This window comes from Arvicanthis niloticus, chromosome 20, assembly GCF_011762505.2.
Source record: "Arvicanthis niloticus isolate mArvNil1 chromosome 20, mArvNil1.pat.X, whole genome shotgun sequence".
NCBI lineage: Eukaryota > Metazoa > Chordata > Mammalia > Rodentia > Muridae > Arvicanthis > Arvicanthis niloticus.
Genome location: NC_047677.1, coordinates 42,515,774 through 42,543,162, shown reverse-complemented (window position 1 = coordinate 42,543,162; position 27,389 = coordinate 42,515,774). Strand labels below are relative to the sequence as shown.

Genomic DNA, 27,389 nt, shown 5'->3' with positions numbered 1-27,389 from the left:
GTTACAAAACAGCCAATCCACCACCAAGGGATGGCTCGCACTTGTAGTTGCTGCACTTAGAGGTTGAGGCAGGAGGATTGCCTGAGCGAAACGGTTGCCGCAAGACTGGGTTACAGAGAGAGACATTATCTCAAAGCACAAAGCGGAGTCGTGGGGGCTTGGGGGGAGAGGCTGAATAAACAGTTAAGAGCGCTGGCTTCTCTTCCAGGAGGTTCTTATGGCCGGCTCACAACCTTCTGTAAACTCTAGTTCCAGGGGATCTAATGCCCTCTTCTGGCTTCCTTGCGCACCAGACAGGTCACTTGCGTTGCATACGTACATTCAGAGCACAACACAAAACGAACAAAACAAAAACCTTAAACACACACACACACACACACACACACACAACAACAACAACAACAACAAAAAATAGAAAATAGACTTTATGTTTTTGAAAGTCTCCTAATTCTATGGCTGTGGTTGTCAGTGTGCATCGTAAGTAATGACAAATGAATTTTTGTTTGGTTTTCTTCTGGAGAGCCTAGCTCTGTGTTTATTCTTAGGTTGAAAACTTCGTATCTTTTCCTAGCCTACAGATCACACCGGGACAGGCGTTGGGTAATAAACGCCTATTCAGGCCCTTTAGGTAATAAAACTGTCCTTGATGAAATATTTTAGGGTTCCCCTCTGAGGTTTTTTTTTTTTTTTTTTTTTTTTTTTTCCCCATCTGATTACCCTTTCTGGTCTGCCTTTACCAAAAACTAGTGAAATGGTTCAGTCAGTAAAGGTACTGGCCGCACACGCCTAAAAACCTAGGTTTGCTTCCGGGGACCCACAGTGGAAAGAGAGAGCAGACTGAAGATTTATCATCTGGCCTCCTCGTGCTCACCATTCATTACCACTGGGAACAATAAGGCCTGAGCTGACACAAGGGACAGCTCAGCCTAACCAGTGTGGTGGGAAGACTTTTATAGGCTCAGTTCCGTTGAGCTTAAAGAGGTCCTCTGGCCACGCCAATGGACACCATGTCCGAAGGACATGGATGATGGAAAAGGGGCTAAGACTTTGAGGAGTGTCTGACAGGAAGTGGGCATCTCCTAGTCCGCCTTTTGTCCTGGAGAGACCTTTGGTGGAATTGTATCACATTGTATCACATTCTATCAAGTGCAGGTGGTGAACTGAAGGGAGACGGGGAAGTGTGGAGTTGCTACCGGGTTCAACTTTGGGTTTGTCTTCCCTACCTCTCTCCTCTCCTACCTAGACAGGAATGGCCAAGGAGGTGCAGGGGCGGTACTGGTAGAGTGGGCCAGATCAGGCTGTGGGGCGGGCCCTGGTTCTGTAGCTCTTCCAGTCTTTGTATCTGGCCCTTGCTCACTGATATCTCCATGGAGACTTCCCTGTAAAAGGCTATTCCTGGAGATTTTTGTTAGGGGACGGGGCCTGAAGAAAGAGGTTTTCCTGCAGAATCGTGGTACCCTCTAGGTTTGACAGAAGCAGTGGACAGCCATATCTAATGGAAACAGAGTCACGGAGCCGGGACAGCTGCTCGACACAGTTCCATCGAAGCGGAGCAGATTGCTGCAGTCGCTGTCCTCCTGTCTCTAAACTTTGGGGTTTTGGTCTCCGTGTGTTGCATTCTTGGGGACTTTCTGCATTATGATTCATTTTAATGTCTTCTCCTGAGAAAAATTATGTCTGAGTCTTTTTTAAAGAAAAATCCTAAAATTAACGGTATCTGGCACTATTTGGAAGTCTTCCTTATGCCCTGGGGATCATTAAGCACAGATGAGGACATTACTCCAGGAGTCTGCTTGGAGTATCTGCCCCTGAGCTAACTCAAGCAGCATAATTTATGTAGGGTAAACAGAGGCTTTTGACAAACTCTGACTGCCCAGGAGAATATGTTAGATTCAAGGTCTCTTTTTTAGGCTTAGAGCTCTCTGAAAATATAGTTTAAAGACAGGGGGGTCATACAGGGTACACCCTGGAGGAATAGAACTCAATGAGATAGACTGACTAAATTCAACTTTTCCTACTTTGTAGCCTAGATGATGAAACATATAGAAGTTAGATATTAGTATTTGCTCTTCATAAAAAGACCGGTCCAGATGTCTTCTGTTTGTCTGGGGTGTTTTCAAACTGCAAACACTGCCAGCCTAAAAGCAGGCCGTCCTATATTAAATGTGTTTGCTTTGGAGGAGACCGACTTTAGATTCTTCACGTTGAGTTACGGGGAATATGACGTATTCTGTTTGTATTTTCTAATTGTAACTGAACTTGTAACCCTGGACATGGAATAATAACCCAAACACAGATTCTGTACCACTTGGATAATCATTAGTCTGACTTTGTTCTGTGAAACCTGTATAAATAAATAAAGGTGGACCCGGCCTGCTAGTGAGCCAGGAGCACCTGGAGCAGCCCGATGAGGTAGCCTATCTGCTAAATTCCCCTAATCATCGCCTGACTCCCCTCCCCTTGCTCAGAATCTGTGTTTGGGTTATTATTCCATGTCCAGGGTTACAAGTTCAGTTACAATTAGAAAATACAAACAGAATACGTCATATTCCCCGTAACTCCAATGTGAAGAATCTAAAGTCGGTCTCCTCCAAAGCAAACACATTATCTCTTCTGAGGGCTGTCCTGTCATCAACGACTCTAAGACCATCAGCCCGAGAAGGTCCCCTTGTCACCGGGAAGGTCTCGCTGCCACCGGGAAGACACCCCGCCCTCCGGGCCCCCTACGCGGCAGTGGGAGTCTTGACCTTCAGGGCTAGTGGCTTTTCCTGCAGTGAGGAGTCGTAGGCAGCTGAGCTAGAACAGCGCCCCCTTGCGTTCCCGCAGCAGTATACCATCTACTTGGAAACTGCTGCTCTCCGGGTTTCTCAGGCATCTCTGGTTTAGAAAGACAGGAGGTGGCCGTGTCACATAGCATCGGAGAGCTCCTGCAGACTGTATTTGGTGGCTGCAGGATGGCCTGCCGTTTCGTGGAAGGACCTGAAGGCTATCTATAGCTGAGATTTTTTAAACAAAGGAATGCCAAGCACATGGTATCGGAATGGACCGCCAGGGCTCAGCTGTGTTCCCTAGGTTTGACCCAAAAGAGAAACGACCAGCAAACATATGTGATCTGGAAGGTGGAGGAGCAGCAGCTGAGGCCACATGGGAAGGTCACTGCGGTGAGAGATGACAGAGAGTCTCCTTCTCTCTGTCTCTGTCTCTTTCTCTTCTGGTTTTTCGAGACAGGGTTCCTCTGTGTAGCCCTGGCTGTCCTGGAACTCACTTTGTAGATCAGGCTGGCCTCGAACTCAGAAATCCACCTGCCTCTACCTCCAAAGTTGGGATTAAAGGCGAAAGTGCCTGGCAAGAGTGCCTCCTTCTCACGCTGCAGCCAATAGTCTCTCTATCCTCACGGCCGTCTTGCACACGGTCCCAGAAGCACGCTGACATTACTAGGTGCAAGCCTAGAGGTTCTCCCAGCTCTGTCTGTCTGGCCCTGTATCTACAGTGGGGGTTGGGAGGGGTTGGGAGGGGCACTTGGCTCCCGGTATCCCACAAATGCTCTTGTCCCACTTCAAGAGACCTGCCCACTTCAAGAGACCTGCCAAGGGGCTTCCCTAAACTCTGCAATTTCTGCTTTCAGACTTCTACTTCCTTTCTATGAAGTTTGCAGTTTCATATCTTTCAGGAAGAGGACTTCACGAAGTTCCTCAAGCCGGCCCATGGGAACTGGCCCTGTTTGAGTCACTTGCTGACCAGGAACTGGTTGTGCATTACCTCAGCCATAGTCTGTAGTCCTTCAGAAGTGTTATAATGGTGGGACACTGAGGGACCAGGCTGCTGCAAGCCTGGAATTGTGCTACTTCTTGGTTTCCTTAGAACTCACACTTCATTTTTTTAAAAAGATTTATTTGTTTTATGTATATGAGTACACCGTTGCTCTCTTCAGACACACCGGAAGAGGGCATCAGATCCTGTTACAGATGGTTGTGAGCCACCATGTGGTTGCTGGGAATTGAACTCAGGACCTCTGGAAGAGCAATCAGTGCTCTTAACTGCTGAGCCATCTCTCCAGCCTGTACCAACACTTCTTGCTGGTTCTCTCTCTGTGGGGCTTAAGCTCATTCTCTAGTGTTGTGTGGTTTTTTCCTATAAAGACACAAACATCTGTAGGGCAATGACAACAGACCAGAGAAACAATTCTCCGTTCAGCTTGATGAATCGATGAGTTTATTGGGGTTCATTACAGGAACATGGGTGACCATTCACCAAAGCTGTATCCATCAAGCTCCCTGAACAACTTGCAGACAGTGGGTGCTCAAAGAGTCTCCTTAACGACTGTAGCTGTTTATCTAACCTTGGGGCAGGGCCTTGTGCGTCTTGTAACTTTCTGAGCTTCCTGAGCCTTGTGAGTTTCCTTTACTTTTTTTCAATCTTATGAGTCCTCCATTCTCCCTTGATAAGCAAAAATTTCAGTTCAGAGGAAACAGCTACCTAACCCTTGAAGCCTACCTCTTTCTTCTTCTGCCCCTGCAGAAGAGAAATGTAGCAGTTGTAAAATGCCATCTCCATCAGATTAACTGTGCTAATTTTCAAGAGGCCATTCGGAGTAGCCTGGCTGACTTTTTTGTTTGTTTGTTTGTTTTTTGTTTTTTTTTTTTGTTTTGTTTTTTTTTTGTTTTTCAAGACAGGGTTTCTCTGTGTAGCCCTGGCTGTCCTGGAACTCACTCTGTAGACCAGGCTGGCCTCAAACTCAGAAATCCGCCTGCCTCTGCCTCCCTGCCTGTCTCTGCCTTCCACCTGGCTGACTATTGATGTTCTCTGATAGAACAAGGGGTCATCGGGGGAGGGTCAGGACCCTCACCCGAGAGTTCCTGTCCCCCAAGCCATTTGTATCCAACTTTGCCCTCATTTCATGAGGTCTTGGTTGCCTGTGGTCTTGGGATGTGAGAGAGTAAATAAATGGGAGGTTAATGGAAGAGGGCTGCATCTATGAGGCTGTTGGGGAAGCTACCATCCACGCTGTGTGAAGACTTTCCAGTGTAGCTTCTTTGGTGTCCCTCACCCCCCCCCAAAAGATCCCACCAGTAATTTTCTGTAAACAAGCCCAGTAAAGTCATTGGTTCTCCAGGGTGAACTTTGGTGAAATCTCACTTTGGTTTGTGCTTAGGACCATAGGAGGAGGGGTGTGTGTGTGTGTGTGTGTGTGTGTGTGTGTGTCATTGCTTACATCTCCCCAGGGAAGGAATTAGGAATTCTCTCCACCTGGGCTTGCAGTAGCAGAGCGGGTAGACCCCAGGGCTAGGGGCAGAAACGGTGGCTGAGACAGCTCCAGCTGCAGCAGAATACAGAGCCAGACCCTGGCAAGAGCTATGATGTCTGTGAGGAAATGGACACCAGGGCAGGTTTTCATTTGCTGGCCACTTCTTGGTGGCTCACAGCTGGAACCCTCCCTGATTTGCCTTCTGACCATGGCAGCTGCTGCCCCAGGCCAAGCTCTCCTCGCTTCCAGTCACTGGATGAAGATTGGATGGGCACCCAGACAGGTCTCAGGCCTCAAGGTTACAAAATTGTGAAGGTTGTGGCCTCAGGCTCTTGGTCACACCTAGGTCAACAGTATGGATCATTCTGTCCAGCCCTGTCCCTTACTCCTCTATCTGAAGCCGCCTCTCTGCGCCACTTTGATATTCCTCCCAAAAATGAAACTCAGAGCCAGGTCCTGGGAAGTTGCCAACAGAGGCCAGAAGAGGGCATCAGATCTCCCAGAACCGGAGTTACAAGTGGTTGTGAACTGCCCAGTAAATCCTGGGAACTGAACTAGGGTCCTCTGAAAGAGCAGCCTGAGCCGGCTCTCCAGCGCCACACTGCGGCTCTTTTCCGAATCACAGGCTATTTTCAGTCTAATTGGTTACACAGGCCAAGTACCTCTTACGGTTTTCACCCACTGGAGGAGGACTTTTGGGCACTTATAGCCAGCATGATGAGGAACACAGTCACCTGTGCTGGCTCTTGCTCTAGAGTCCTTACTGGGGCTCTACAGGACAGGTCCCCACAGGGGACATTTGGTGGTGTTCAGCTGCCTTGGCTGTTTTTCTCTTCTCCAAAGAACCAGTTCTGGCGCACGCCTTTAATCCCAGCACTTGGGAGGCAGAGGCAGGTGGATTTCTGAGTTCGAGGCCAGCCTGGTCTACAGAAGGAGTTCCAGGACAGCCAGGGCTACACAGAGAAACCCTGTCTCGAAAAGAAAGAAAGAAAGAAAGAAAGAAAGAAAGAAAGAAAGAAAGAAAGAAAAAACCAAAAACCAAAAACCAAAAACCAAACCAAAGAACCAGTTCAGAACTTGCTGTGAAGGTTTACCTTCCTGGCCTCTCCCTGCCCCACTGTGGGGCAGCCGTCTCAGAAGGGAGGCAGGTACAGTGGATGCGAGCATGTGTGTTCCCTGGCACACATGTGTGTGCAGTTTGTGAGTCTCACAACACAGCAAAGAATAATCTCATCCCATTATAGGTTGTGTGTTCATATCCACAGGTCTTTACAAGTTTTTTTTAAAAAATCTTTTTAAAAGACAGATTTTTGGGGGGGGGTTAGATTCTGTTTCTGTTTTTTTAATTATGTGTATATCTGTGTGCCTATGTGTGGGTATATGCTGTTGATTTTCATTCAAAATGTCGAGGGAGCTTTTGGGCCCTGGGGTCAACTTAGCTCTCAGGATGACGTTGTACCTGCAGTACTGCATTCCACGGGATGAAGTGAGTGGGCAGTTCTCAGGGTGATGCCAGCTGCTTTTCTTACAACTTCCTACAGTGTCTTTTCACCACCGAGTTTTGTTACAATGTTTCTGGCACTCTCAAGCCTGAGCCTCAGCTCCAAATCTGACCCTCTGCCTGTTTTTGTAGATAAAGTTGTGTGTGTGTGTGTGTGTGTGTGTGTGTGTGTTTCCACACAGCCATGCAGGTCCATTAACAGACCCTCTAGTCAGCTCTTCCTAATACAAAGGCAGAGTCAGCACCGGGACACAGAGCAATTACTGTGTTCTGTAGAGCCAGTGCAGGTGCTTGGCGCTAAGACTTCTTCTGCAACTTCCTTTGTCGAGTTTCTCACTCATGACTCCCATGCGGAGAGCCATCAGATCCACATTTCTGTGGTTTTCTTTTTGCTCCCAAAGCAGGGACTTTTTAAAATCTTGGGCATAATGTCCTTTTGAAAAAAAAATTAAAAATAAAAAACTAAAACTTCTTGTGCTGAATATTTCCTTCGTCAGAATTGAGGCGACTTTTTTTCTGGCGAGATCAGCACAGGCTGCATCTGAGTTTTATGGATGGTGCCCATCATTTTTTTATGGATGGATATTTCATAAATGCCATTGTAATGTTTCTTGGATGATGCAATGTGGCCTTCCTGTAACCTCTGGTTCTTCTCTAGAAGAGAAGGAGCCACTTGGGGCCACACAGCCCAGACACTTCATGGGCATGCACAGTTCACTGGCTGGTTCACCTTAGATGATGTTCCCACGGGGGTCTGGGCTACTTGGAACCAGAGGCCAGTCCGCTTATCAGGTGGCCATCCTGCAATTGCTGTCTTATGAAATATTAACTGTCCATGGTGATTTCAGTTAATGAGATGTCTTGGGGAAGGAGCATGCGCAGGCAGCATGGGGGCGGGGTAACCACTTCCTTGCCTGTTACCAGTCTGGGTATCTCTCCTGGGAGTGGCAGCTGGGTCTCTAATCTACCACTCTGTGAGCCTAGTTGTCATTCTCTGGGAACGTAGCAGTGGATAGGGAAGCCATCCAGGTACCCGTGCAGCATGTAGCCTAATAGAGCAGAGTCACTGCACTGGTGACCACACACACATTTGTCCAGCCTATGACCCGCCTTACCACAGTTCTAGAGGAGAGACAGCCCCCTCGACCTATGGCATTATTCCTAACAACATTTCATGAGTGCTGTCCCTGCAAACAGTGAATCTTTGCCATGGCTCCATCCAGACTGGGGGTGGCTGCATGGGGAGATGTCAGTCGGTATGGTGAGCATCAGCAGGCTGGTTGCCTCATCTGGGGCTGGGAAGCCACAAAGCAGCTGTAGAAGGACCGTCAATAGCACATGCTGAATCAGGGGCTGCACAGAGGACCAGTATCCTGGGGAGGGAATGAGGAAGGAAGCTGTTGCTTAGGCATGACTTCCTGGGCAGATCTCCAACTACCTACATCAGAGGTCATTCGTAGACCAGTCCTCTCCACGTTCCTGGCACTGAAGCCATGGCTCAGGGATTCTGCTGGGCATTGCCTTACTGGTGCTGGGAATGAGAGGAAAGAGTTTGATTTGGGGATGAAGGAAGTCTCAACCATCTTCCCAGGAGTCAGTACAACCTTTATCACGCTCAGGAACCAGGCACAACACATTCAGGGTAACTAGGGGTCGGGTGGGTAGGGTGGGCATCTTTAGAACTAACCCTGTCGCAGGCTCAATTTAGGATCGATCCTTCTGGTTCTTTCTGGCCCCTCTGTTGTGTGACATATTTGGAGGGACCCTGAGGCTGCCCCAGGGAATTGTCTTTGGTTTTGGGTGCTCCTAGTGTGAGGGTAGCTGTAAGGGACATTTAACAGGAGGGTACCGAGGCAGGAGTGTGTCCGGTACTTAAGTCAGCTCAGGTCCAACAGGGGCTCCCCGCCTCTCTATCCCAGGCTGCCTCCTTCGTGGTTCAGAGCTTGAAGAAAAGGCATATACAAATCTCTTACACGCTGTGGAGGATCTGATCCCCGGGACCGCAAGTACCTTTCTAGGTGTCTTGAAGAGGCTGACGCGCGGGTGGAGCATCTCAAGAGGTCCAGCACATGCTTGGCTCCACGTTCTTAGTTGCGGCTGCCACGCAATCAGGCTGAGTGACGCAGAGTGCGGGGCGGGTCATTCAGGCTGCGCCCAGCGGTGAGATGCGGGTGAGGGCAGGCTGTCCTGCGCAGCTGCGCGTGTGACGCTGGGGTGCGCGGCCTCTGAGCAGGTACCCGGCGGCGCTGGTAAAGGGGCGCTGACCCAGTATCTGGAGAGGAAACGGGGGTTCAGTTGGGGGAAGGGAATGCTGGTTGCAGGGGCTCAGGCGGGGAGGGAGTGCGAAGAGCGAGGTGCAGGGGTGCGGGTTAAAGTGTCCTTTGAGTGTGACAGAAGTGTAAAGATGAAGTCTCTGACCTGGGTGCAGGCATGAGGCAGGAATGCTCTCTGGTGCAGAGATTTCAGCCTGAGTCGGGGGAGGGTGTGTATAGAGGCATAAATTGGGGTGCTGAGAGGCTGCAGGGTTTGAGCTGCATCCAGGGAAAGTCTCTGGAGCTAGTACCTGCACAGGCTCAATGTCAGCCAGTGTGGTCTGTGCCCACGCACTTTAGATCCTTGCTCCCCGCTCTTGCTCTGGACCCTGACAGGGAACCGGGGTCGGGGGGCATTAGCTTCTGTGCTCTCTCCTGTGTTTAGCTGTTTATAGCATCTGACCCGCTTTCCAGGCCGGTATGTCCAGGAGGCTTGGGAGCAAGCAGAGCGAGCACTACTGGGAAGCCCGAGAGCTGCAGAGTTTTCAGTGAGTGAGGTAAAGAAGGTACCACATGTCCCAGTCACCAGCCAGGGCTCATAAGCCCTCCTTCCTAATAAAGTCCCTTATGTTTTCTGGTACTTTTGTGTGCTGGGGTGGGAGTGGTGGCCAGAAACTCGCTGGGTCCAGGGGTCTTGAGCATGAATGGTTACTTGGAAGATGTGCCCCAGAGCCCAATCAGATTTGGGTATCCATCCATTCTTAATGGGGTTACCTCAGCAGGGGCTGGACTTAGTTGTCTGAGGCTATAGTGGAAGGTGTGCCACCCCCTCCCCCACATCTGAGCCCTTTCTTGTCTCTGCCAGTGTGTGTGTACAGAGCTCAGATTTGGAAGTTCATCCCACATGGGGGTCTTACTCTGTTCGAGCCTGCTGTCTTCCTCAGGTAGATCTGATGACCCAGATAAAACATTTATAGATGCCATGTTGTATCCAGGGTGTAGGCTCTGACAAGTCCTCTCTGTCTTTCTGTCCATTCATTTTTTTCCCCTTGGAGTACTCTGGACACACACACACACACACACACACACACACACACGGACCACACACACATGGACCACACACTCACACACATACATGGAACACACACACACACACTCATACACACACACATGAACCACACACACACACACATGGACCACACACTCACACACATACACGGAACACACACACACACACACACATACACACACACACACACACACCTCTATGCCAACTGCTCGTGGAGATTTTTAGCTGTCAGCTAGTGTGGGCAAAGCTTCATGTAGGTGCCAGTGGCTGGGGAACCCCACTGAGGGCATTGTCAGTCTTCCTGACCCCATCTATATTTAGACTTTTACTCCTTTTGGGAAGAGAATTGGGAGAGAAAGAGGCTGAGCCAAGGTCACAGGGTGGCCTAAGGGAAGTGGTGGATTCAGCGGGGTGGACATCTAGGGCTGTTTGCAGCTGGGTTTCGAGGGCATCTGCAGAGACCCAGTGGCGGTGCTGAGACAAGAGCTATCTGAATGTGAATCTGGATTCAAATACCTCGGAGTCCTTAGGACAGGCAAAGCCATCAGACACTGGTACTGTGTACTCACGCCTACTGCCCTCCTTGCATCTGGAGGGCAGGCTATCTCAGTAGCTGCCTTTAGTCTAGGTCTCTCCACACTGGCTGCCGTATTAGCTCCCTTTCTTCTGTTGTCAAGTGGGCTTCTTGGTTTCTCCATAGATGGGAGGCTACTGAGTGTATAAGACAAGGGTCTGAAAAGTTACACAGGGACAAGCCATCTCCTGGACTCTTGCAGCTGTGCAAGAGGCTAGCCCAGTGTTTATTCTCACAGCCCTGGGGTTAGGCTTGGGGAGGGAATGGCAGATCGAGGGGCCAGAGCATCTCTCTGAAGCCAAAAATCTGTAGCCACAGTTTAGCTCCAAGTGCCCTGGAGAAACCAGGGAGGAGACCAGCAACCGGGCAGAGGAACAGCTTTTGGAGCTGGTGCCAGAGAAGTGATGTTGAGCACAGGGAAGGATTGAGGTGTGTGGTTGGTTTTTGCCCCTTGGGAACCCTTCCTGTTTGCCTGTTGGAGCAGTGGGGTGAGAGGTCACTATCATCAGAGGACAGTGTTAGGGGGTACATCTCAGGCCCAGGGAAGCCCTGTAGAAATGAATACCTTGGGTTTCCTTGATTTTTGTTTGATTGTTTGTTTGGGTTTCTCAAGACAGGGTTTGTAGCCCTGGCTGCCCTGGAACTCTCATTGTAGACCAGGCTGGCCTTAGACTCAGACATTAGCTTGCCTCTACCTCCCCAGTGCTGGGATTAAAGGCTCGAGTCCCCACCCGTCTTCATCATAGTGTTTTAATTCATCCATCAGTGAACAGAGGACAGGGGTGAACTCTGTTATTTTAGTAACCATGGACAGCAGCCCTAATGCTGGATACTGGAGGCCTTGGCTTTGCAACTGCGCTTTCTGACACTCCTAACAGGAGGACCTCAGGATCTGATGGCAATTCAAGCATCTGGAGTTTCTTTGGTTTTGCCTGGATTTCTCTTTCAGCTAGTTTACCACGCCCTGCTCATTTTCCTTAATTGTTAGCGGAAGAAAACAGGTAGCCTTTTGTGGCCTCCTCAAAAGCAGAGCCAGGGGAGGAAGGGTTTGCACCAACAGACTGGCTGTCATTAGCGGTGGGCTTCTGAGGATGGAGCGTTGTGAGACTCCCCGAAACCTATTTTGTGGGCCGGCAGGGACTTTTGCTTTCCTTTTGGAAAATGAAAGAGGTCCACTGAGTTCTGTAATCACGAGATGCAGAGCTGCAACGCATGTGGTGGCCACAGGAATTGGTCTCCCCCTCACTGGTCTGGGTTCTTATTCAGTGGTGGAGTTTCAGAGATAACTGGGATTGCCCCCGTTTGGAATGGGCTCTGCTGGTCCTCAGACGCATGCGTGCTTGTAGACTGTTCAAGGGCTCTGCCACGTGACAGAGCTCTGGAAGCTTGGAGAGATGTCCAGGCAAAGGGAAAATAGATGAAGACTCCAGAGAGGAAACAGGTGGGCGTGTCCACGCAGAACCACAGCCTCATCTTCCTGTTTCAGATATATTTCAGGACCTCTCTCTTGGGGTGTTTTTTTTTTTTTTTTCAGAACCCCCAGCTTCACAAATGAGAAGAGACTTCCCCAAAGACATCTAGAGGTCTCTCTCCTCGGGTGAATCTGGAATCGTGGAGGATGGAGTCCTTGGACCTGAGAAGAACAGGCCCTGAGCAAGAGGAGGGTTTTGGGGTACAGTCCAGGAGGGCCACTGACCTGGGCATGGTCTCCAATCTCCGACGAAGCAATAGCAGTGTTTGCAAGAGCAGGAGGCCTCTGTGCCCCTTCAGCAGTGAGAAGGTAGGCTTCTGATGGCTAGCCTGCTACACTCTGGGGCCACAGAGGCAGCCCAGTGGTCACTATTGGTTAAGTGATCCATTCATGCTACCTCAGCCAGTGTCAGGAAAGGAACATCAGATGTCGGAGAAGACTGCAGCCTCTGACCTCAGAACAGCTCAGACAGGCAGGTCAGCTACAGAGGCAAAGTGACTTAGACTTAAGATAGGTAAACATTTTATTATTATATTGTTGGGGTTAGGTACTCTAAAACCTCATTGATGGGTGTTGGGATGTCCCGGATAGGCTGCATTCCTGTACTATGAATGATTAACCACAGGACGGGCTGCCCAGCACAGATGGCCTATCCTGAGATATCTCCCATTCGTGTGGCTATCTTCAGGCTGTTCCTCGGGTGGGGGATTTTTTTTTTTTTTATCTTGTTCCTAGACATCGGGGTCTGCCATAAACCATAGCAGATGGTTTATGGTCTAGTTTCTGGGTGGAGACAAAATGGGATAAATAGACCCCTTCAGAGTGATCATATGGAAAGCATGTTTGAGTGTGTGGCCAGGAAGGCTGGAGGGTGTGTTCAAAGCCAGGTATCAGATTTTCACCTCAGATGTGCCTTTTATACTATACCATCCCCCAAGGAAAGTAGTGTGGACGTACACACTGAGCACGAAGTATCCCCAAGAGAAAATGATCGCACAGGCTCGTCCTTGTGTTCTGGGCACACACCTCAGTATGAGCCCCCAGCCAGGGTGCTTTTAAGCTTTGAGGTAGCTTCGGGTGCCTCAATAACAGCTGGTTGGGGAGCAGAGAGGTGTCTAAGGGAGGCCTGGGGTAGATGGGTTCATGTCAACATGTTCTTTTTAACTCCCAGCAGGAAAACCTTAGCTCATGGATTCCCAAGAACATCAAGAAGAAGGCATGTGTGTACTTCGTGGAAAGTTCCAAACTCTCAGATGCAGGGTAAGCGGCATGGCTTCGATTAAGGTCTCTGTTGCATCTCTCCTGGCACAGTGTGACTGGTTGAGGGGACCCGCTCATCCTGCCTCAGTCAGGGCCAGGGAAAGAGCATCCAGTGTCCATGCCAGGCTGAGAATACCCAACTCTACTCATCTCATCTCAGGAGACACTTGCGGGACATGTCCAGGCCATCTCTTTCATGCCTGGGGCGTGGGGTGTGCTTTGCAGATAGGTCAGCCTAGGGCAGAGGGCCAGAGGACCTGTCCAGGGAGCTGTCCAGAGTCTTGCTGTGACTGGGTAGTAGTAACATTCAGACCAAGCCTGGTGGGTCAGGGCTCTATTACCTGTCTTTAGAACTTCTCGATTTCCAAAGAATCAGGGAACCAGGAACTATAAGGACCTTGGGGTAGTCCCCAGGCCAATGTCCTTAAAAGCCACATCCTGCTGCTGCAAGGTCTCTGGGCAGTCCTTTCTCCCTTCACTTAGCCCACAGCGATAATATGGTCTCTAAGACCAGACCGGAGGCATTCATGGTCACTCTAAGCAGTTGGTTATTGTGTTCCCTGGGTGGCACTGCTTGTTGGTCAGTCAGAGGTACTATGGACCAAACGGAGGTTCCATCCCTGTTCCTAGGAATGCAGTACCCTTAGACAGTGCTCTCCAACATGGGGAGCCCTGAGACCGAACTGGGCACTCTGAAGCAGTGGGTATTTCCCAAAAGCTCCCCCTTCCTCTCAGTATGTTATTCTTCTTATGCCTTCATGGGCCAAGACTGTCTGATTCTTTAATTTCTGGGTTATCCGTCATGGCACAGCTTTCTGTTCTAGGCCAGGATGGAGAAGACCACGGGAGTATGAAGCTCATTTTACCAAACACAATTGAGAAGGGACACAACTTGGCATTGCATGGTGGGATCCTTGGTATCATTCGGTCAAGGTACAACATCCAGGGGTAACTCAGGGGTATGTATGTCCCTGCCTTCATCTAATGCGAACCACAAAGTGAGACCACACAGTGTTCCTTAAGATCTCTGTAAGCCAGTGGTTGGTGGCATATGCCTTTAATCCTTGTGGTCAGGAGACGGATGGAGAAAGGTGGATCTCTTAGTTCGAGGCCAGCCTGGTCTACAGAGCAAGTTCCAGGATAGCCAAGGCTATATAGAGAAACCCTATCTCAAACACACATACACACACACACAGAAACAAAACAAAACAAAACAAAACCCAAAAAAGATTCCTGTAAGCCAAAAGTCCCCAGAGTTTCTAGGGGTCTATATAATTTTTTTAGAGTGGGGGCAGGGAATGTAACCCCCTTATGGTAGTGATGGAGAAACTGAGACAGAAACTCCCAAACTCAGCTGTGGCAAGAAGATGTGCTTGCCTCTCCATCTTCTCCTGCTTGTCTGGGTTCCAGACTCCATCTGTTTTTTGTTTTTTTTGGTGTTTTGGTTTTTGTTTTTTTGCTTTTTGCCTCAGCTGTACCCCATCATTTGTAAGGCTCATCTTTTGGGCTTGCCTCTTCTCTTTTGGTACTGGACTCCTAGTGTATGTGTTCAACTTTTTTTTCCTTTTTTTCCAGACAGGGTTTCTCTGTATAGCCCTGTCTGTCCTGGAACTCACTCTGTAGACCAGGCTGGCCTTGAACTCAGAAATCCGCCTGCCTCTGCCTCCCAAGTTGAGTTCAACTTTTAATTTGAAAATAATTACAGATTTAAAGGAAAGATACACCAGGCCCAAAGGTGCACGCCACCACCACCACCACCGGCTTGGCTTGCAGAAGTCTTAAGGAACACTGTGTGGTCTCACTTTGTGGCTAGCGTTAGTTGTAGGCAGGGACATACATACCCCTGAGTTACCCCTGGGTGTTGTATCTTGGCCGAATGATACCAAGGATCCCACCAGGTAATGCTAAGCTGTCTCCCTTCTCTCTTGTCTTTGGTAAAATTAACTTTCACATCTCCATGATGTTCTCCACCCTGGCCCAGAACAGGAAGCTCTGCTCTCTATAACTGTGGTGCTGTATCGACAGTGAGAGTTCAGTCTCGGTCAGAGTGCACTTGTGTCCTTTCAACACCCACGGAGCATGTGCAACCGCTCACACAGGATGCACACAGCTCCATTCCCACAGAGATAGCGTTGTACTTACTTCCCCATTGTGGTCTGGTTACACACACACACACACACACACACACACACACACACACACACCTCCACCATTTCTCACCCTCTAGCAACTAGTAATCCAATCTTCACATAAAACGTCTATAAATTTGTCCTGTGGAGAATGCCATATGAATGGAGTCATTTGCCTCTGGGTCTGCATCACACACAGTGGAGGCCTGTGCCCTTTGACAGGTAGCCCTTGAGATCCACTTGAGATTGACTCTTTTTACTGTTAAGCAATTTTCTAATTGTATATATTTGAGGTGATACTTTGTAAATAATAACTAGGTCCTTGTTTTTGTTTGTTTGCTTTATTTATTTATTTATTTATTATTTCATGTATGTGAACACACTGTGGCTGTCTTCAGACACACCAGAAGTGGGCATTGGATCCCATTACAGATGATTGTGAGCCATCATGTGGTTGCTGGGAATTGAACTCAGGACCTCTGGAAGAGCAGTCAGTGCTCTTAACCTCTCCAGCTCTTGCTTTGTTTTAAAATCCCATCTGTCAGTCTCTTTGCTCTCTTCTCTCTTCTCTCTTCTCTCTTCTCTCTTCTCTCTTCTCTCTTCTCTCTTCTCTCTTCTCTCTTCTCTCTTCTCTCTTCTCTCTTCTCTCTTCTCTCTTCTCTCTTCTCTCTTCTCTCTTCTCTCTTCTCTCTTCTCTCTCTCTCTCTCTCTCTCTCTCTCTCTCTCTCTCTCTCTCTCTCTCCCTCAGACTCAGATCTTCCTGCCTCTGCCTTCCCAGCACTGGGACTAAAGGCATATGCCCAGTGTAGTCTCTACTTTTTAATGGGTAAATTTAGATCATTCACATTTAATATAAATTGTTGTTGCATTCGGGCTTAGGTCTGCCATTTTGTTTCTGTTTTTTGTTTTCTTTCTGTTTCAGTTCACCTTCTCTGGGGCTGCTGTGGTTATTAAGGTTACATAACAACGTGTGTCATCATCCAGGAGTGTTGACACGCTGAGAGTTGTAGTAGCACATAGAAATACCTCCTTCCACCGCTCCACACTTACAACTGTTGAGAAGACCATGCTTGATCCAGTTCAACCATCAAACACAGTTTTAAAAACTCAAGAGAACTGAATTGTACTGACTCAGGTTACTCTTTCTAGTGGTTCCTCCTCCTGGTGTTCACAGTGTCTTCATTTGTGCTTTCACTTTTGATTAGACATTTAAAAAACAAACAAACAAACAAACAAACAAACACAAAACAGGGTCTCATGTAGCCCGGGTTGCCCTTGAACTCCCTATGTAGCTAAGGGTGACCTTGAATTTAAGATCCCTCTGCCTCTAGACCCTGAATACTTGGGTCACAGGGCGGGGAGGGGGAGGGGGCACCACCATGCCTGGTTCATGCAGTGCTGGAGACTGGACCCAGGCCTTTGAGCATGCTAGGAAGCACTCTGCCAACTGAGCTACATACCCACCCACTTCACCCACTTTAACCAGTCTTTGGAGTTGTTCATCTGTTGATGCATCTCCTTAGTGGTAGTTCAGCTAAAAGCATTCCTTCACTTCTTAATATTTTTTCAAGACAGGGTTTCTCTGTGTAGCCCTGGCTGTCCTGGAACTCACTCTGTAGACCAGGCTGACCTTGAACTCAGAAATCCGCCTGCCTCTGCCTCCCATGTGCTGGGATTAAAGGCTTGTGCCACCACTGTCCAGCCACTTCTTCATTCTTGAAGGATAGTTTTGCTGGCTATAGAATTCCAGGTTGTAGGGTTTTTGTTTGTGTGTTTTGTTTTGTTTTGTTTTGTTTTTGAGACAGGGTTTCTGTGTAGTCCTGGTTGTCCTTGAACTCACTTTATAGACCAGGCTGGCTTCGAACTCAGAAATTCTTCTGCTTCTGCCTCCCAAGTGCTGGGATTAAAGGCGTGTGTGATTAAAGGGTTGTGATTTTTAATCTTTTAGCACTGGATCTCCTAATGGTTTTCCTGGCTTCTGATAAGAAGTATGTTGTTTTTAAGCTGGGTGGTGGTTGTACACACCTTTAATTCCAGCACTTGGGAGGCAGAAGCAAGTGGCTCTCTATTAGGCTGCAGAAATGGCTTAGCAGTTTTGAGTACTAGTTGCTCTTCCAAAGTACCAGGATTTGGGCTGAGGAGATGGCTCAGTGGTTAAGAGCACTGGCTGCTCACCCAGAGGTCCTGAGTTTAATTTCCAGCAACTACATGCTGGCTCGCAACCATCTATAATGAAATCTGGTTTCCTCTTCTGTCTGATGCTTTTTTGTCATGAAGGCATACATGTAACTAGAGTCCTCAAATACATAAATAAACAAATTTTAAAAATCCCACAAAAACAAAGTATCAGGGCTCAATTCCTAGGACCCACATGGTGGCTCATCTCTGTTTCTAGTTCCAGTTCCAGGGACTCAGATGCCTTCTTCTGGCCTATACCAGGCACACATGCACGCAAAAACAACAAAATCAGGAGGCTTGCCAGGGAGTACCGACTGCTCTTCCGGAGGTCCTGAGTTCAATTCCCAGCAACCACATGGTGGCTCACAACCATCTGTAATGGGGTCCGATGCCCTCTTCTGGTGTGTCTGAAGAGAGCGACAGTGTGTTTTTCTTCTTTGGTTTTGGAAGTTTGACTGTGTCATTTTTAAGCACGTGGCCCTCCGGGCTTACATAGTTTGTTGCTCATTCAGACTCTTGAATCTGTAGGTTTGTTTTTTCACTAAGCAAATTGTGAGAGACCATGTAAGAAGGCTGTGAACTTACTCTGGATGGGGCAGTGTGCCGGATGTTCTTTCCACAAGGTGGCCTTCTAGAGAGAAGTGCATAAACCATGATAAGGGAAGAAGCTGGAAAGCAAGGACAGGAAGCGAATGCTCTTAGCATGTCCGCATCATATCTGAGAGAAAGGCAAAAGAATATTTGGGAGGAATATTCATATTCTTGTTTTTTTTTTTTTCCCACATGACCAAAGATGATAAGACAGAATACCAGGTGTCACCCCCTCTCAGTACTTATTGTCACTTAAGCTGACTGTAAACATCACCTTCTGTTTTATTTGCTTTAACAACAATGACAAGAAATGCTTTGCTTTCTCCACCTTTTTGCTCAAACACCTTGAGTTCCTTGGTTACTCCAGGCAGATCTTTGGCATTTCTTTCCATCCGTGGAGACTTAGCCGGCTAGCCGAGCCTGGCTTAACAGGAAGTTTAAGGCATTCTTTCTTGACACGGCTTTATAGGATTATCTTATCTGTCTTATCTGTTCCCTTTGGGACTCTTATGACCCCGCAGGTCTCAGCGGCTCTGTGTCTATGCATTTATATTCTGGTTTCTTTTCTTTTCTTTCTCTCAATTATTACCCTTGACAGAGCTCAGAGTTCTGGGTGCTCTTCTCTCTGTCTTTCTGGAAGCTTCCGTTTGTGTTCAGGGTGGTTTTAGTCGCTCGTAGAAGCATTTTTAACCTGGATGCTTTAAAATCCTTACCAGATGACTCCCACACCCTGTGTCCGCCACTTCTCACCCTCTAGCAACTAGGCTAGGACAACCAAAGGCAAGTAAGGTCAAGCTGTGAGGTCTGTCTGTCACCTGTTCCCATTTCACAGCCTATACTGGCTGGTTTTGTGTGTCAACTTGACACAAGCTGCAGTTATCACAGAGAAAGGAGCCTCCCTTGAGGAAATGGCTCCATGAGATCCAGCTGTAAGGCACTTTCTCAACTAGTGATCAAGGGTGGGAGGGCCCATTGTGGGTGGTACCATCCCTGGGCTGGTGGTCTTGGGTTCTATAAGAAAGCAAGCTGAGCAAGCCAGGGGAAGCAAGCCAGTAAGTAACATCCCTCCATGGCCTCTGCATCAGCTCCTGCTTCCTGCCCTGTGTGAGTTCCAGTCCTGACTTGCTTTGGTAATGAACAGCAATGTGGAAGTGTAAGCTGAATTAACCCTTTCCTCCCCAGCTTGCTTCTTGGTCATGGTGCTTTGTGCAGGAATAGAAACCCTGACTAATGATGATTTTTCTAGCCTTTGAGTTTTGCTGATTCTGAACCTTGTCTGAGGGAGGGAGGGACAGAACCTCATCATGGCCGTGCAGGAAAAGTTCAAAGTCCTAGCATAATGTCCCCTTTGACCTCACTGGCTATCCCTATTTGGTTTTTTGTTGATGCCGCCCGGCAGGGAGGGCAAGGTGTGCCTCATGCCCATTGCTCACACGGCCCCCCTTGACACCCAAGAGGTGGTGCCTTGTCACTGCTGGGTGAGATGAATGTCCGACTGGCTCTCCTCTGGTCCCCCTGATGTCCCTGTAGAGAGCACCAGAGCCATTTCATTCCCATGATACCCTTGGTCTCTTCACAGGAAGGTAGTGTGTGCATGTGGCTACACCCAGGAGCAGCACTTGGAGGTGGCCATCAGGCCCCATACCTTCCAGGGCAAGGAGTGGGACCCAAAGAAGCACGTCCAAGAGATGCCCACGGATGCCTTTGGTGACATCGTTTTCACAGGCCTGAGCCAGAAAGTGGGGAAGGTGGGTTTGGTCGCTTTCACCCTTCACTGTGTTGACCTCTGGGACACTGTAGCAGGTTTCTTGGTGGTGGGGACAGAGCAGGGGGGAGAATGAGAAGCTGGTAGGAGTCTAGGTGTACAGAGTCCACTATACACAGAAGAATGGCATGGGGTGATGGTTACTGCTCAGGCAAACAGTGTAAAGCTTCCTAAGGGAGGTATGACCTAGTACCGAAGGGTCCACTGTCTGTTTGGGTCTAGGGCAGTGGGAATGCAGAGAGGAACCCAGGACCTGGTACAAGTGTGGTCGGGGTGAGGTCTCTGGAAGGGAGGGGGAGATGGAAAAGCCCGGTGTGGGATACAGAGGCAGGAGCCACTGCAACTGGCTGAGCAAAGCTACCCAGGACAGGTAGGTGCAGGAAAAGGTATAGAGAGAATCTCTTATAAACATCACCTGTCAATGAATGAGCCGATGGCCAGCGAGCTGAGGTAGGACACGGGCAGGAAGAGAGAGGATTCTGGGAAATAGTAGGAGATAAAAGAGAGATGCTATGGGAGACAGACCGAGAAGACGGAGATAAACCAGCAGGGAGACACTGAGGAGATGTGAAGACTGAGACTGAAGGAGAGGTAACTAAGAACATGGCAGACATTGAATAGTTTAAATGGGTTAAGTAAGTTACAAGCTCATAGGGGAATGAGTCAAAACTTGTGCCCTAGGCATTTATTAATTAATATTTAGTCTTAGAGTCGTCATTTCAGGAGCAGGACTGGGAAGGAAAAACGAATATAATATTTTAACAAGAAGGTCCTGTCACCTGGCCTCAGGTAAGGAAGAGAGGATGGAGAGGTCTCACTTCTTGCTCAAAGCCATAACAGGCAGAGCAAGACTGGGTTTGCAGCCAACTGAACCCTGGGCAAGGTTCCTAACCTTTCCTTAAGGATAGTGACAGAGACAGTCGTAAGCCCAGGGACAGTTAGTGGTGGGGATTGTATTCATGTTCCACCAGTGACTGGGACACCTGTTGAGAACCATAAGGTATGTCCTGACCTCAGTGAAGCACCATCTGAGTGTGTGTGAACCCACCAGTGATCTTGCTTGTCCTGTTTCTAGAGAAAGGGTTTATTCCGGCTTACTGTCCAGCATGGTGGAGAAGACCTGATGGGGTTCACGGAACTCCAAGCTGTGGATGTAAGGTTGCTGGTTGCAACTTGGTAGGCCAAGATAGGTAGAGAGATACATAGGAGAGAAGAAGATGTAAGTTAGGTCTCACCTTTGTCTTAGTTGGGGTTTCCATTGCTGTGATGGGATACCATGACCAAGACAACTCTCATAAGGGAAAACATTTAACTGGGGTTGGTTTATAGTTTCAGAGATTCAGTCCATGATCATCATGGTGGGAAGCATGGCAGTGTCCAGGCAGACATGGTGCTGGAGAAGGAGCTGAGAGTCCTACATCTTGATCCAAAGGTAGCCAGGAGGAGACTGTCTCCTGTAGGCAGTGAGGAGGAGGCTCTGATTTCACACTGGGCAGAGCTTAGACATAGGAGACCTCAAAGCCCACCCCTACAGTGACACACGTCCTCCAACAAGGCCACACCTCCTAATAATGCCACTCCCTATGGCCAAGCATTCAAACACATGATGAGACTATGGGGGCCATTCCTGTTCAAACCACTACAGCCCCTAGGACCTACTCCCCAACATCCAGCAACTCACTCACTCCAGCTAGATGTCACCACGCAAAGGTTCCCACAGTGTCTCCAACAGGAGACCAGATGTTCAAAGGCATGAGTGGGAGAGCATTTCATGTTTAAACTTTAGTGCCTTCCATGTGGATCCACAGCCCCCTTCCCTCTGGGCATCACATGGTTTACATTCCAAGGGCAAGGCCATGGAAGGCTGGTCCTGGACATCCGCTCAGCCCTTTGAGGGTGGTCTGCGTTAGCATTCTTTGTTGTCATGCTGTGTCCTGTTTGCTCTGGGACGCCTAATGTCTCTTTGGATTTTATGTTCTCCATCATCCTGCCCATCACGGGTCCTTCAGATGGATCCTAGTCAAGCTGGATCTCCTCAGACAGTTGATTTAGCCGGAATGGAAAAGTGCACCATGGGATGTGGGCTGCAGGGCTAGCATGGCATACGGTGTGGGATTCCATCACCAGTGCATACTTAAACACATGAACACACCTACACACAGGGGACAGGGGAGAGGGAAAGGAGGGGGGAGAGAATAGAAGGGATAAGGAGGGGGAGGGGGAAGGAGGAGAAGGGAGGGAAGGAGGGAGAAGGAGGAGAAGGGAGAAGGAGGAGGAAAGAGAAGGAGGAGGGAAAGGAAAGAGGGAAGGGAGGAGAAGGATGGAAGCGGAGAGGGGAGGGGAGAGAACAGAGGGGAAGGGAACAGGAGGAGAGAATAGAGAGGAAAGGGAGGGGGTGGGGGAGAGGGAGGGGAGAGCTCACTACAGCCGGGACAGGACGTTCTGGAGTGTGAAGCAAGGGAATTGCTTCTTCCCAGTCCCACCCTACCTTAGAGGGCAGAAGATATGTACACAGAGCAGGGTCCAAACTCAAACCCCAGTGACAGTTCAGGTGACAGCAGAATTTGGCCAGTCCTGGGAGCAGGAAATAAATGAGGTGGAAGCCAGACCACATGGAGGAGCCCGTGCTGGGGTGAAATAAGGGAGGGAGGAAGGGCTGAGGTGCTCCCTAAGCAGAAAAGATGAGAAAAGAGAAAGTGTGTCAGGGTGGGAGGAGCTGGGCCTAGGGGCTTTGTAAAGAATGGTCTGACTTTACCTAGGGAGGCTCCTCTGGGCCCCATCTTCCCTTTCTTCTTACAACTCAGGTCTTGACTAGACACTGTGGGTACTTTTCTTCCTAAGTGTGAACTCAAGGTGTCCAGCCCCAGGCTGAGCAGGCAAGGTGCAGGTGGCCACACTCTGTGTTGAGGATGAAGGGTGCAACCAGTTTTTCAGGGACTCCTCTCCAGCCCGTGCAGGGTTCCCTTTCTGTCCCCTGCTCAGTCCCTCACACGATGCGCTCACTGTAACTCTGTAGGGTGTCCTTGTGCCTTGTAAGGTTCTCTTGCTATGTCTCCTGCAAAGTGCCCTCACCAGCTCACAATTCCCCTGCAGTATGTCCGGGTCTCCCAGGATACGCCCTCCAGTGTCATCTACAAGCTCATGACTCAGTACTGGGGCCTGGATGTCCCCAACCTCCTCATCTCCGTGACTGGTGGGGCCAAGAACTTCAACATGAAGTTGAGACTGAAGAGCATCTTCCGGAGAGGCCTGGTCAAGGTGGCCCAAACCACAGGTGAGTGCCGAGGCCTGCCCAGGCCATGAGTGCAAGGTAGGATGAAGGGGATCTCTGGGGACCAGGATTATGGGGTCTGGAAAACTTTTGGGGATAGCTGAGTGCACTCCCCAGCCTGGGCTAAATTCCTTGGGTCCCTCAACTATAGGCAACCCTTCCTTCATGCTGTTTATTGCCCTGATGCCCTAGAGCCACTGCCATGTGTTAGATGTGCTAGATTAAAAAACAAACAAACAAGCTTATTTTTACTTAGTGCTTATGTGTGCACATGCATGTGCACTTAAGTGCATATGGGTGCATGTGTGCATGTGTGTGGTGTGTGTGTATGTATGCATGTGTGCTTGTGTGTGTGTGCATGTGTGTGTGCATGTGTGTGTGTGCATGTGTGTGTGTGTGCATGTGTGTGTGTGTGTGCATGTGTGTGTGTGCATGTGTGTGTGTGTGCATGTGTGTGTGTGCATGTGTGTGTGTGTGTGCATGTGTGTGTGTGCATGTGTGTGTGTGTGTGTGCATGTGTGTGTGTGCATGTGTGTGTGCATGTGTGTGTGCATGTGTGTGTGTGTGTGCATGTGTGTGTGTGTGTGTGTGTGTGTTCATATGCCTGTGGATGGCAGAAGAGGACATTGGATCCCCTTGGAGCTGAAGTCATAGGTGGTTGTGAGCCTCTCAATGTGAGTGTTAGGAACAGAACTTAGGTTCTCTGGAAGAGAAGCCAGTATTCTTTACTGGAGCTATCTCTCCAGACCCTAGATTTTATTTAATGTCCACATCATATGTGGCTTCAAGGCACTGATTTCAGAAGCCTGGCAGCACTGTGTAGTGAGCTAAGCACCCAGCCAATAGCTGAAGGGTCTTGACCTGTGTAGCGTGTATGTGCTTGGCTCCTGTACTTCTGGAGGCAGATTGTCATCTGTAGGGAGTAGGGCCGAGGGATGGGAAGCGTGAGCATCATCCACCACTTTCTGGGTAGCAAACTCTACAAGGAAGGTAGAAAGCTTCAGAATAGGAGACTCAGACCCTGTATGCTCCTCAGCCTGGGACAGAGAAGACAGCGGGGCAGGAGAGACTCGGAGAGAGAAGATGCAAGTCTTTGTTTCTCATTCTTTCCCATTGTCGTCTTGTAATGTGGGGCGCTCGGGTCCCAGAAAGGCAGCAGGAAGATACTATCATAGGATAGTGTCTCCTCAGTCCTGCTTTAGAGACATAGCTGTCGATGTACTTGAGAGTCTAAGGATTGAGGTTCCATGTCAGGAGTTCAGTGGGACTCTGGGTATCAGGATTAGCATGGCAGGGTCTAACCTAGAGGCATGGCCCGTCTTTCCTTCCCCAGGGGCCTGGATCATCACTGGAGGGTCCCACACGGGCGTGATGAAGCAGGTGGGCGAGGCAGTACGCGACTTCAGCCTGAGCAGCAGCTGCAAAGAAGGCGAAGTCATCACTATTGGCATAGCCACATGGGGCACCATCCACAACCGCGAGGGGCTGACCAATCGTGCAGTGAGTAGCCATTCCAGAGTGAATCTGGGTCAGAGGAGGAAGACTGGGGGGAGAGGGAGAGGAGTGCAGGGATCACGTTGGGTGCCAGCATGAGTGTTGGGGAGGGGGGAGGGCACAGTGAGCAGGGTGGGCAGCTAACACAGACTGAGTGTCCAGGAGGCATCTATGTGCTGGTTATTACTACATGGGGGTACATCCTGAGAGTTGCTTTGATGAGAAATGGGCTTCAAGGAAGGGAGTGACTGAGCAGGACCACACAGCCAGCAAACACTGGGGTTGGACTGAGCCAGGCTATCTGACCACAAAGCCTGAGCTTTTAGCTTTGAACCTTTATGCTCAGAGGCCTCCAGCCTGGAGTTCCACAGGGCAGCAGTTTCTGGCAGTCAGCAGCAGGTTGGGCTGTCTTTTAACACTACCCTCCAAGCTTGGCTTAGCAGCTCAGCGGTTAAGAGCACCAACTGCTCTTCCAGAGGTCCTGAGTTCAATTCCCAGCAACCACATGGTGGCTCACAACCATCTGTAATGGGATCCGATGGCCTCTTCTGGTGTGTCTGAAGACAGCTACAGTGTACTCATTTAAATAAATAAATAATTAAAAAAAAAAAAAAGTTACTCTCCCACACAGCACAGACACATTATCACTTGACCCCGACAAGAATGAAGTTATATTATTCCGGGGCTCTGAGAGTACCCTTCCTGTTCCTGTAACTGCTGGTGCTTCTGGGAGTTCCCGAGGCTCCATCCAGACAAACCTATCTAATCTTCTCATGTTTAGACCCTTAACACCATAGCTGCAAAGGCCCTTTCTCTAAATAAGGGAACACCAGCAGACTTTTGGTTTTAGAGATTGGTATACTTGGGGGGGCGTCATTATCCAAGTTATTAGACGCCTCCCTGTTTCCGGAATACAGGTATGGCTTTTTCTTTTTTTTTTTTAAACCAATGTGTGTGTGAGACTCCCCTGGTCATCCACAGGAAGGCTTCCCCGCTGAGTACGTGTTGGATGAGGAAGGCCAAGGGAACCTGACTTGCCTGGACAGCAACCACTCCCACTTCATCCTGGTGGATGATGGGACCCATGGGCAGTATGGCGTAGAGATTCCTCTGAGGACTAAGCTGGAGAAGTTCATCTCAGAGCAAACGAAGGAGAGGGGGGGTAAGTGTACATGCTCCTGAGGGAACCTGGGGCAGAGAGAAGAGAGGCTGGCTCAGAGCCACAGCTGGCCATGACCTGCATAGTGGACGTGAGATCACAACACGACTGTATTCATTTCATTTCCCGGGTCCCTGAATGCTTCTTCATGGGTACAGGTCTTCTCTTGCTGCTTCTATCATCAGTGGAAGGGTGTTAGTGTAGGCTTGGCTGTTAGGCTGTCAGTTAATAGAACCTTCTACATTTTCAACTAGAGATGGTTTCAGGCTGTGTCTTAGTCAGGATTTGTATTCCTACACAAACACCATGACCAAGAAGCAAGCTGGGGAGGAAAGGGTTAATTCAGCTTACACTTCCACATTGCTGTTCATCACCAAAGCAATTCAGGACAGGAACTCACACAGGGCAGGAAGCAGGAGCTGATGCAGAGGCCATGGAGGGATGTTACTTACTGGCTTGCTTCCCCTGGCTTGCTCAGCTTGCTTTCTTATAGAACCCAAGACCACCAGCCCAGGGATGGCACCACCCACAGTGGGCCCTCCCACCCTTGATCACTAATTGAGAAAATGCCTTACAGCTGGATCTCATGGAGGCATTTCCTCAAGGGAGGCTCCTTTCTCTGTGATAACTGCAGCTTGTGTCAAGTTGACACACAAAACCAGCCAGTATAGGCTGTGAAATGGGAACAGGTGACAGACAGACCTCACAGCTTGACCTTACTTGCCTTTGGGGAGAGGGATGGGAGCGCCCAGTGTGTGAGATGAGGGGAGAACACACAGAGCATGGGGGGGGTCCAGCTCAGTACATGGATTGTTTGGAGTGACACTGGGCAGCAGATATCAAGCTTCCTTGTGCTTCCTACCGCAGGATCCCCACTGGGGTTGGGCACCCAGCCCTCTAATCACCTCCCCCAGGTCCCATGACATGTCCACTAAGTTCCCAGGGCATCTGTAATCTGTTTAGGCTCCACAATGGGGGCGCACTGCTTGGAGGAGCACTGCTTGGTGTAGGAGGTGTGTCAAGGCAGGGACCCTTGTTAGCACCGGGTTGGGGAGGGAACCCCATATATCACCTCCATATTCCTGCCTTCTGGGTGGGATCGAATAGAAGGGGAGAAGACTCATGTTGTGTACCCCCATACCCCTCCAGCCCACAAGGGATGGGTCCGGCCCCTCCTAGAGGCTCCTTGAGCCAGCCTGGATTTTGAGGCACCATGAAAAGAGCAGTAGAGAAAGGCAGGCTGGCTAGAGCGGGTCCACTGGGTAGAGGAGATGGAGGTCTGCTCTTGCCCCTTCTGTACAATTCAATCAGGATGGAATAGGATACAGGTGGAAGGCTGGCCTGGTTAGTCAGGTACAGGAGTCACTACTGCGGTAGATGCAGGGGTAGGTGCAGGGGTGGAGTGAGTGTGCAGGGGAAGGGGCAGGGGC

The 27,389-nt window shown here is 49.4% G+C and overlaps 1 protein-coding gene and 1 long non-coding RNA gene across 3 annotated transcripts in view; one reads left to right on the top strand and one right to left on the bottom strand.

The window, feature by feature from the left end:
* Positions 1-6,223: 6,223 nt before the first annotated feature.
* On the bottom strand, positions 6,224-8,897 carry LOC143435290 (uncharacterized). The gene is made up of 2 exons (XR_013105441.1): positions 8,757-8,897; positions 6,224-8,119 (listed from the first exon to the last, which is right to left on the bottom strand). It is a non-coding gene; the product is annotated as an uncharacterized LOC143435290 (long non-coding RNA).
* The window catches only part of Trpm2 (transient receptor potential cation channel subfamily M member 2), a 54,368-nt gene continuing 35,749 nt past the window's right edge, over positions 8,771-27,389 (top strand). Inside the window, exons 1-8 of one of the 2 annotated variants that reach the window (XM_076917056.1) lie at positions 8,771-8,906; positions 9,473-9,555; positions 12,176-12,421; positions 13,284-13,372; positions 19,850-20,018; positions 23,129-23,309; positions 24,640-24,806; positions 25,782-25,962. In XM_076917056.1, coding sequence (XP_076773171.1) covers positions 12,260-12,421; positions 13,284-13,372; positions 19,850-20,018; positions 23,129-23,309; positions 24,640-24,806; positions 25,782-25,962 — 949 coding nt within the window. In that variant the 5' untranslated portion in view covers positions 8,771-8,906; positions 9,473-9,555; positions 12,176-12,259. Of the gene's footprint in view, positions 8,980-9,472; positions 9,556-12,175; positions 12,422-13,283; positions 13,373-19,849; positions 20,019-23,128; positions 23,310-24,639; positions 24,807-25,781; positions 25,963-27,389 lie in introns of both variants that reach the window. The other variant, XM_076917057.1, reaches the window with a different exon arrangement.